Source organism: Gossypium hirsutum, chromosome D12 (genome assembly GCF_007990345.1).
Source record: "Gossypium hirsutum isolate 1008001.06 chromosome D12, Gossypium_hirsutum_v2.1, whole genome shotgun sequence".
In the NCBI taxonomy this organism is placed as follows: Eukaryota; Viridiplantae; Streptophyta; class Magnoliopsida; order Malvales; family Malvaceae; genus Gossypium; species Gossypium hirsutum.
The window spans coordinates 31771230-31782052 of record NC_053448.1 but is presented as its reverse complement, the minus strand read 5'-3'; the positions used below and the strand labels follow the sequence as shown (position 1 = coordinate 31782052).

The 10823-nt window shown below is 33.9% G+C and overlaps 1 protein-coding gene across 1 annotated transcript; it reads left to right on the top strand.

Moving 5' to 3' along the window:
• The first annotated feature begins 6051 nt into the window (after window positions 1-6051).
• Window positions 6052-9156, top strand: LOC107945735 (cytochrome b-c1 complex subunit Rieske-4, mitochondrial). Its single transcript, XM_016879840.2, has 2 exons — window positions 6052-6455; window positions 8539-9156. The coding sequence occupies exons 1-2, from the start codon at window positions 6338-6340 to the stop codon at window positions 8907-8909; spliced, it is 489 nt and encodes a 162-aa protein (XP_016735329.1). The 5' UTR covers window positions 6052-6337; the 3' UTR covers window positions 8910-9156.
• Window positions 9157-10823: the final 1667 nt, after the last annotated feature.

Below are 10823 nucleotides of genomic sequence, written 5' to 3'. Positions count from 1 at the left end.
GTCCATACCTAGATAACCATCCAATAAATTATAAAACATATTCGTATTTTGCCATCACAAATCACAAATCGTACCTAAACAACCAATATGAAAGCAATCACTTATACATAACTTAGCTTATGAGAACATATGCATTATCGTAAAAACACATCCATTAACTAAATCGTTACTCAACCAAAACATATAACAAATACACCATACATATATACCATGAAACATACTTCCCAAAATAAGCTTATACCATGACCGAGTATACACAAACATTAGCATCATTATCAGGCCATATTCGCATGGCCGCATATATACAGATCAAAATGAACCATATTGAAACTAGCCTATACATGCCATACGTCAAAAGTACAAACTCTTAAAGTACCAAAATAGCAATCAATAGTGTGACGCTGATCCTTGACGATCCCCGAGCTCGAAACTAGCTTTCAAAATTTATAAAACAATGAAAAGACACACAAAGTAAGCTTTGGAAGCTTAGTAAGTTAGAAGCAAATGATTTATCACAAGAACATATATAATTCAATTCGGAATAGGCCAAATTTAACTAATCTCATACACATATATAGTCATTTTTCTCATATAATCCAAATTACCACATTAAGTACCTTCACTTATCTTATTTTTTCAATGAACATATAAACCTCATACGTACCTGGATCATTTAGCTCAATTTCACATTCAGACTCGTTTTAACATTTCCCGTTGTACTATTCAAAATCGTTAAGGATACTCAAAAACACATATATCACATACAATGCCATATCCCAGATATGGTCTTACATGTTATCACATATCGATGCCTCTGTCCCAGACAGGGTCTTACATGAATCATATACGGTGCAAATGTTCCAGACATGGTCTTACACGAAATCACACCACAAAAGTCCTAACGTCTTGACATACGTATCCTATACTATTCCTATGGTTCATACGAGGCTTTCGGACGTCGTAATTTAATCAATTCAAGCTCGAAACAAGTCATCCCATGCTTAGTTAAATTCGACAACATATATATTTATGTATACAATTGAATTTTAGAATATTTATTTACTTATGAACTTACCTCATTCAGAAATGAACGGATCGAAATGACTATTCGGCAACTTTCGACTTTCCCCAATCTACCTCTGATTTCTTTCTTTCTTGATCTATTTGAGCAAAAACACCATTGCCGAATGTCAAGCTCTTCAATGGCTATTTTAAACCTTATTTTTGGTTGTAAATGGATGGAATGTAACGCCCCGAACCCGAGACCGTTACCGGAGTCGAATACGAGGCGTTGACAGACTTTTAAAAATTTTCCAGACACTGCCCAGTCTGAGTACTAGTCGCTTCAAAAATCACATTCTTGAGTTTTACAACTCGAAAATCAGTTTTGTGATTTTTCCCTGAAACTAGACTCATGTCCCCACCTATGTATTTTTTTCTAGAATTTTTGGTCGGGCCAATTAGTACAGTTTATTAGTCAAAGTCTCCCATATTACAGGGATCGACTACCCTGACCTTTGCGCATTATGACTTGGATATCTCCTTGTACAGGGCTCAAATACTGATGCCGTTTGTTTCTATGGAAACTAGACTCAGAGAGGAATCCATGCATATATGGTATGACCCCTAATTATCTCTGGTCAATTTATAGTGAATTTCCAAAGGCGGAACAGGGAATCCAGAAACTGTTCTGGCCCCGTTCCACAAGAACCCGAATATTTCTTACTGTACTGTCCATATGATTGTTTCGTTACTTCCATATGAAAGTAGGTTCATCAAGGTTCGATTACATAATTTATTCACTATTTAATTCCACTCCTACGAATTTATGTGATTTTTCAATTCTACACCACTGTTGCTGTCAAAATCTGTTTTCAAGGTAAACTTTACCTATTTTGTGGTTACCATGGACCAACTAGGGTTTTGCCATACATAGGTCCACATGTGATCATATTTAGCCATTCCAATGGCTGATCATTAGCCCAACACTTCCATTTCAAACCATAGTCACATCGTGAAACCATATATATACATACATAAACACAAATGGTCTAATGCCATACTCCACTTCTACAAGCCATTTTCGCATGGCTTTACACACATACATCACAAAAGAACTTAAACAACAGGGGGTAGTCCTATACATGCCATATCCAGAGTTCAACTAAAGAGTACCAAAAGAGCTTGATAGTGTAGATGACTTCGACTTCGCTGATCCCGAATCCGATAGCTAACGAACAAAATCTATAAAACAGAGAGTCAAAGCAACCGGGTAAGCATTTTAAGCTTAGTAAGTCTCAAGTAATGAAATCGGCTTTGACTACAGTATTACATTCACATAGCTAACTAAATCACTTTATTAACACACATTCTCATAATCATACTTACTTCACACTTCATCAACATATATACACAAGGTATCAACCTTTCTAAAAGCCGAAAATTCGTTAGCCGATCGCACGAATACTATTTAAAACGAATCGACTTTTCCAATGCACATGCAAACATACCTTATCATTCGGGTTGGTCAAGCATATTTATTAAATTAGTTACAGCACAAAACGCTCACATTCAAACCCAAGTTTCTTCGGTATTTAACCGAATACAGCCGCAAACACATTTGCCTTCGGGTCTTAACCCGGACATATCAACTCGCATAATTGCCTTCGGGTCTTAGCCCGGATATATCATCTCGCATAATTGCCTTCGGGTCATAGCCCGGATATATCAACTCGCATAATTGCCTTCGGGTCTTAGCCCGGATATATCATTTCGCATAATTGCCTTCGGGTCATAGCCCGGATATATCAACTCGCATAATTGCCTTCGGGTCTTAGCCCGGATATAATCCAATGCTCATGCACACATATATCAATAATCATAACACATCCATATCATTTCTTCGTTACTAAGGCTCAAACACAAAACATTTATTAAACCTTTCAATTTTCGGCTCAGTAGCCACACACAAAGAGCATGATTTCAATTGGCTTTATAAGATAGTCTCTAAGCACATTCGACTATCCGTCATAGTATGACTATTCATTTCAATATAATTCAAGTAGGGTCATTACTCGAAGACTTACCTCAAATGTCGTCGAACGACTTCAACGGCTATTCAATTACTTTTTCCTTCCCTTTATCGGATCTAGTTCCCCTTTGCTCTTGAGCTTAAGTTCAACAAAATTTAAAATAGTCATTAATCGACTATTCAAGTATTATTTTCAGAATAATATATATATTGATCCGACTTTCACACACATAGATTATAGTAGCTTTATAATAATCAATAAATAATTCATCAGCAAACTTTCATTAATGTTTACAACAAAATCACATATTCACTACGAGCTGTTTTCCTGAGCAGTAGTTACTAAATTACTTATAACTGGAGCTACTAAACTCCAAATCACTTGCCGTTAATTTTCTCTGAATATAGACTCGTATATCTTCCATCCATAAAATTTTCAGAATTTTAGGCTTGGCCAATCAATACCAGATTTTTCTTAAAGTTTCCCCTATTTCACTGTTTGACTATTCTGACCACTCTTCACTACGAATCCAATTTCTCACTTTACAGAATTCCAAATGTGTTGTATTTAATCTCATTTGAAACTAGACTCATTAAGGAGTCTAAGCATATAAATTTTATCTTATAATCATTTTTGTACAATTTATAATGATTTTCTAAAAACAGAACAGGGAATCCAGCAGTCATTTTGACTCAGCCCCACAATACTTCAAATATCTCTAGATCGGTAACTCTTTTGTTTCTATAGTTTCTTTTGTAAGAAAATAGACCCTTGAAGCTTTAATGACATAATTCACTCAGCTTCTAATTCAACTCCTACAAATTATGGCGATTTTCGAAAACCACCTTACTACTGCTGTCCCAAGTAGATTATGACCTAATACAACAATTTCATATAGGTTTCTTCTAAGCTAACCATAACCGAACCATTTAGTCAAGCTTAAGGCCGATTCTATTTTGTTCAAATTAAGGTCACACTCCCTTAAAAGAAATTCTAGCCTTCTTAACTTTAATTAGCTACTACCTATTCTTTAAACATTAAATACAATGCAATTAACATTTAAACCTTTATACCGAATTTGCTCACACAATAGTCCTTGACCGAAAGTTCTTAGACTCTAGCTACCCTAATGTCATTCCTTGAAACACATCCGAATATCACGTTCAACACCTCCCATCAACAAGTTAAAATTTCTCAAATTCAATTACTAGTGCTTTTATAAAACATAAACAAAAATACATTAAACATTATTTCCCCAAGAATCAATAGCATAACCGAATACATATATTTTTCTTTCTCCCTATATTAGATTCGGCAATCCCATAAACCATATTAACCTTAACTTTCAAGCTAAAACAATTAACAATTTAACACATCCAACCTAACTATCCATCTAATGTCATCAAAACTTCTACTAAAAATTTTAAGCTCCTAGGCCGAAATTCAACCCTCATAAATAACCTAATTTCAATCCAAGATTCAAGTAAAATTTAAACCAATCCTCCAAATTATGCATACATTTTCAAGAGTGGCATAAAACATACCTTTTTGTATCAAAACACCTTAGCCGAAATTCAACAAGAGTTTTTCTTCTTTCTTTCTTCTAGTTTCGGCAATGGAGAAGTAAAGATGAAACACTTTGGTTTCTCCTCCCACTTCTCATTATATTATTTCCTTTAATTCAATTATTAAATCATTTGTTAATACAAAATTATTTTAATTTTTGAATTAGTGGAGCATATTCTTTCCTTGGCCGGCCACCATGTTTATCATGGGTAAATTGACATGCAAAACCACTCCTTTCAATGCATGTACTATTAGACCATTGTAAAATTAACCTCTCACTTTCCAACAAAGTTTCATATAAGTCCATATTAATAAATTCACATAAAGATGATCAAATTAATGCATGAAACTTTCACACATGCATTTACTCACATCATAAACACAGAATATAACTTTTAATTATTTATAAGACTCGGTTTAGCAGTCCCGAAACCACTTCCCGACTAGGGTCAGTTTTGGGCTGTCACATGGAAGATGATGATATTTGGCTTTGTTTTATTTATTATTAACTTAATTACTTATTGACCCTTTTACCCTTTAAAAACATTAATAATAACACCAATTGCCACTCTGCTATCGTCCACTATCTCATAAATGGGATATTTACTACATAAGGACCTTCACTTTTAAGTTCTATAGCTATTTGATACCTTTAACTTATAGAACACAATTTTTACACTGTACGTGATTTAGTCCTTTTTACCGAATTAAACATTTAAACGATAAAATTTCCTTACGATAATTTCACACAACTTTAATATCATGCTGTAAATATTAAAATAATAATAAAATAAATTTTACGATCTTGGATTTTTGGTTCCAAAACCACTATTCTGATTTAGTTAAAACTAGGCTGTTACAGCAGATTTCTCTTCTCCTCCATCTCTTTTCTTTTTATCTCATTATTTCACCTTTGTTTGTGCTAAACCCTCATCATTTTTGATTCACCCTTCACCGGACCGCTACTCCTCTTGTCGCTAGACTGCTGTCGCCTTCGTCAAACCACTGTATTCATCGGTGATGGTTGAGTTTTTCCTTTTTTTCTTCTCATTTCTTTGCCATAATTTTTATTATGGTTAATCTTATATACTCTTTTCTTTGGTGATTCTTTTAGATCATCCAACTCTCCAATCTCATATCATTATTGATCCTCTGATCGTTTCAAATTGATCAAGTTGTGTGAGTGTGGATTATACGATCATCAACCCATTCTCTTTAGTATTTTCTTCTCTTGCCCGAATGGTATATTGGCCATGGAAGTTTTTCTTATTCACTTGTTAACGTTATTCTTCACGTTCTTTGAAGGTCCTATTGATAACAATAGGAGAGATCCTTAATTTTGGATCAGAGATCATCGATTCGAGTGTAAAAATCGTGGGGTAATTGTTATGGTGAGTTTTTTTAGTGGCTAACCTTTTAGTAATATAACATATTTGATGAATCATAACAAAATACGTTATTTGTGTGTTAGATACGTCTTTTGGGTTTAGATCAAAGCGAATCACTACTAGGGAATTGTGGCATGTCTGACTTATGAAAAAGGTGTGGGTTCAATAATATTAGTTGTGTGTGATGTGTTTTCTTTTGTTATATTAATAAATTAATTATAATTAATTGTGAAAATGTTGAATAGGCAATCCCTTCCTTCACCAGTGAATAGCCATTCCATTCCATGGGAGTAATTTTTTCCCATTTTCATTTTTTGCCCTTAGCTTCATCTCCTCCTTTCCTTTCCATCTATGTGTTTCCCTTTTTTCCTTTTTATTTCCCTTCATATTATTTCCCATTTTTCCTTCTTATTTCCCCATCTGCTGCTACTGTTTCTGTTCGCCTTCAGCATTCGGCTTGGTTTCTCAAGTAAGCATTTTTTTTATTCTTTTTATTCGTGTTTACTGTATCTGTTCGCCTTCAGCATTCGGCTTGGCCTTCAGCATTCTGCACGGCGGCTGCTGCTACTGTTTCTGTTAGACCTTTTATTTTCTAGGGTTTCTGTGACTTAAAATGAAATAGTTCTCTCGTATTTTTCATTATTTTACTTTTCTGTTACTCACGTTTGGGTACTTAGAAACTGGAGAAAAAGATGACAAACTTTTTTTAGGTATTCTTTTCCCTTAAGTAAATATAATTTTTGAGTTAGAGTTTTTATTTCTAGAAATGTTAGACAGTCCCCTTCTCTTCATTTTATCATGAACCAAAGAAAGTTTTAATTTTGCTATATACATGGGGTAGGTTTCTCCCTTTTTTCCCTTAAGGGTTAATTTTTTTGACTAATTTTTAATCTATTTTCCTTTGTGTTTGAATTGTTATATATTTAGGGGAAATTTTTCGGTGGAGCAATGGGATATTCACAAACGCTGGAAATTGGTCAGTACGAGATTGAAGGATTTTCATAAGTGTATTGTGCTTCCCATTGGCGGCCTATCCATTGGACTTTGCAGGCATCGTGCAATCCTCTTTAAGCTGCCAAAACATAGCCTGTTTTTGTTGGTCTAGCTTATCATCTCAAATATTCATTGTTTTGTTTTTGGCAACGACTAAAACTTTGAAAAGGAAGTTCAAAGTTCAATTGGCCAAGAAGTAACTGCTAGTAAATGCTAGGATGTAGAACAGTAAGGTAGATTGTGCTGGGGTAGAAGTTTGGGAACTTTTTGAGTGATCCTAGTTTGAGAAAGGTTCTTTATATGTGATCTTATTTACCCTATATGTTTGTTTCTCTTATTCTCTTTTCTTTGGTCTGAAATTCTTCTGGAATGAAAAGCATTTTCTTTGTGGGTGTATATATACTGTATGTATTTTTGAAGGTCTGGATTGGATAAGTTTTCTTTTATTTTGACTATAAGTGAGTGTTTCGAAAATTGTGTTATTGGAAATGACTCTCTTGTAAGTTTCTGTTTCTCTTAATTCTCTTTTCTTTGGTGAGTGGATGTTATTACAACAGTTTTGTCTTACAGTTTAAAGTGAGAGGCATGGAGGAAAATGCTTTACTATTAAATGCTTTACTATTAAGTTGTGCAATTTTACTGGGCTTCATTGCCCCGCATCTTGGTGTCCCCAAGAAAAATGAATTTCCTAGTGGTTATCATCACCAAGTTGTGCCAATTGTCTAGTCATTTAAGCAGGCTTGAAGCACAAAAGATAAAAAGTAAAACAATGTTGATATGCATATTTTAGTGCCCATAATTCTTCTTTTTATTTTGGAAGCTTAACATATATCATTACTTATTAATATTTATGATGATTATTATAACGACTTTAGTTTAAAAGAGTTTTGATGGATGACCTTAAAAAAGATCATAATAAGAAAATAGTCATATGGGTTAGGAGCATACTAAACCCAATCAATTATGTCCAAAAAGGAAAGTCGAATGCTAATAATGAGATGTTTATTTTGAATCAGTTGTTCTTATGTGAAGATAACCATTCATTTATAATTTTATTGAATTAAAAAGCCACATTGTGTTTATTCATGATAATGGAAATACAAGAAAAATTTAAAAAAGAGGTAAAGAACTTTGTGATCCTTTGGTTTATACAAGTGAGAAGCATTGAAGCACTCGCCTATACATATATGCTAGTGGATGGTGAATTTTCACATTTGAAGCCACTGCTTTACTTCATGTTAATGTATTCTTAAAACAACTAGTTGAATTAGCTCACATGCCATTTAGGAAGAAAGTTCTTCAGAGAAAAACCTATGCTGTCGTGCAATAATGTTATGTTATCATGGTGCAATCTATAGATATGTGAATGAAGGCCTGAAAACTTGTGCTTGTATGGCTGGACTACCCCCGCCCCCTTTCTTTTATAGAGTATGTGATACACGAGCCTCTGCTAGTTTACTTTGTGTGTGGACATTTAGTTCACATTTCCTGGCTGCTCTATTGTGATCAGTACATGTATTTTTGTAATAGCATATGACAGTTGTTTTACCTTTTTCCAGGTTTTTCTTCAGATGCCCTCAGCCGAGGACACGATATGGGAATGATCTCAGATGTCCCTGCTACTGTGGCAGCTGTGAAGAACCCTAGTTCAAAAATTGTCTACGACGAGTATAATCACGAACGGTTTCCACCTGGTGATCCCAGCAAGCGTGCTTTTGCTTATTTCATCTTTTCTGGTGGCAGGTTTGTTCTAAGCATGTCTGCCAGCAAAGACGTTCTTGCACTCGCTTCTCTTGAGTTTGACCTTTCTAGCATAGAGCTAGGGAGCACTGTTACCGTCAAGTGGAGAGGGAAGCCTGTTTTTATCAGACATAGAACCGAAGAGGACATCAAGACAGCTAACAGCGTTGACCTTGCATCACAGGGATGAAGTTTAATTTTTTATTTTGGTTTTTTATTGTTTGTTTTGGGTTTGAAGTTCAATAGCATTTCGTGTTTGTAATGAAAAATGTGTATATATATCATTTATACATTGGTTGATCTAACTTTGGTGATGACTTGGTTGGCTACCAATGGAATTTATATCTACTATGTCTCCAACACTTTATGGTGGAATCCATTTTGCATGGCTTTTGATTTGGTCTATAAATTTTTGGTTGGCTAGGGTAATCTCATAGAGAAGTTAAAACATGGGTTTGTTAGTTTATAAATGTTTGATATTTTTCATCTATAAAAAAATGAAAATAATTATTACTTTTGGATCAATATTTGTAATTTTGGCAACTATGATCCCATGAGATTATGTTATGATTTTTATTAATTCATATCTTAATAAAAATTATATTAAGAATGTTATTAAATTATATATTTTTATTTTTATTTAATTATATTTAGTAATAATTATATTAAAACATGATTAAATTTATTATTTTAATAATAATCTTAGTAAAATTTAATAACAATAATTATGTACTTAAAAAAAAAATCTGTTCAGGGTACTCTGGTCATTTCAACTTTTTTTCTTATGCTATTACAACATCATTCCATTCAACCAAACAATTGAATTACTTATTACAGCTTTATTTCATTACAGCTCTATTCAATTACAACTCTATTCCATTACAACGAACCAAACATGCCCTAAGTATTCAAAGGGGAGATGAAAAACTCATCAAGGGGAACACAAGCAAGTGACTCTAATAGAGTAATTCTATGAAATGCGTGATATATGATTTGATTATAACTTTGACAAAGATTTATGTATAGATCTCATCCTCATGATATGTGATGCGTGGCTTATGTGATACGTTTGATAATTTAATTATGTGAGATCTATATATGTGTATGTTAATATTGAGATCTATGATCAAATGTGAAAAGCATGTTAAAGCATGTGAAAGTGATTAAAATTGATTCTTAAATGATATGTGATTACGAGAGCATGTTTACATGCCTAAGTGTAAAAGTGAATAATATGTGTTAAAAAGTGAAATTGCCATATCACATGCATAGGGTGGGTTTTGTGAAAGGTGGAAGTATGTGGCACTTTATCTGCAAATCAGTGGTGGCTTGTCCACAAATGGCGTTTCAGATGGACAAGTTCTGGGGAACTTGATATTGATGTGTAGCAGAGATGAGTAGGAAGTTTTATAAAATGTGCATCATTTTAAAATATGCATTGACATGTTCATGCATAAGTATCATCAGTGTTAGAACTTGTGGTTATTATGATGATTAATATGTTGAGATTTATATTTTGATATGTATGCGACAATATTTTTGTTGATCTCACACTGGTCTCTTTAAAGCTCACCCACTTTAGTTATGTGTTTAAGATAATCCTCGTGGTTAGGACTCGAATGCGGTCGTCAGTGATGCTCTCGAAAATGGTTTTTAAATAAATATGGACTTTTATTTATGATTTTTATTTTTATGGATTTATTGCTATTTGGGACTTTTTATGTTAAATTATGGTACTGTGGCACGGGACTTTACTTTGGAGATTTTATTCTGATTTGCATGACATCATTTCATGACATTAAGTATTCAAAAGGCAGCAGATCAAGTTGAAGCTATAAGTCTTGTCTCCCTGAAGTTGCAGTAGAGTAGATTAAATATAGTAAATTTTGTTCTCTTGAAAACTACAACGTGCAAATCCTATCTCCCTGGCATTGCAGTGGAGTAGGTTGAAGCACCAGTTCCTATACCTCTGAAGATGCAGTAGGAAGGAATGAGGCTATTTGAAGAAGAAGAAGAGCGTAAATTCTAGCACGACCAGGCAAAATTGGCCATTTCTAAAGTCTTTGCTCCGTTCTCGTTACACGATAATGAGCAAAGAGGGGCA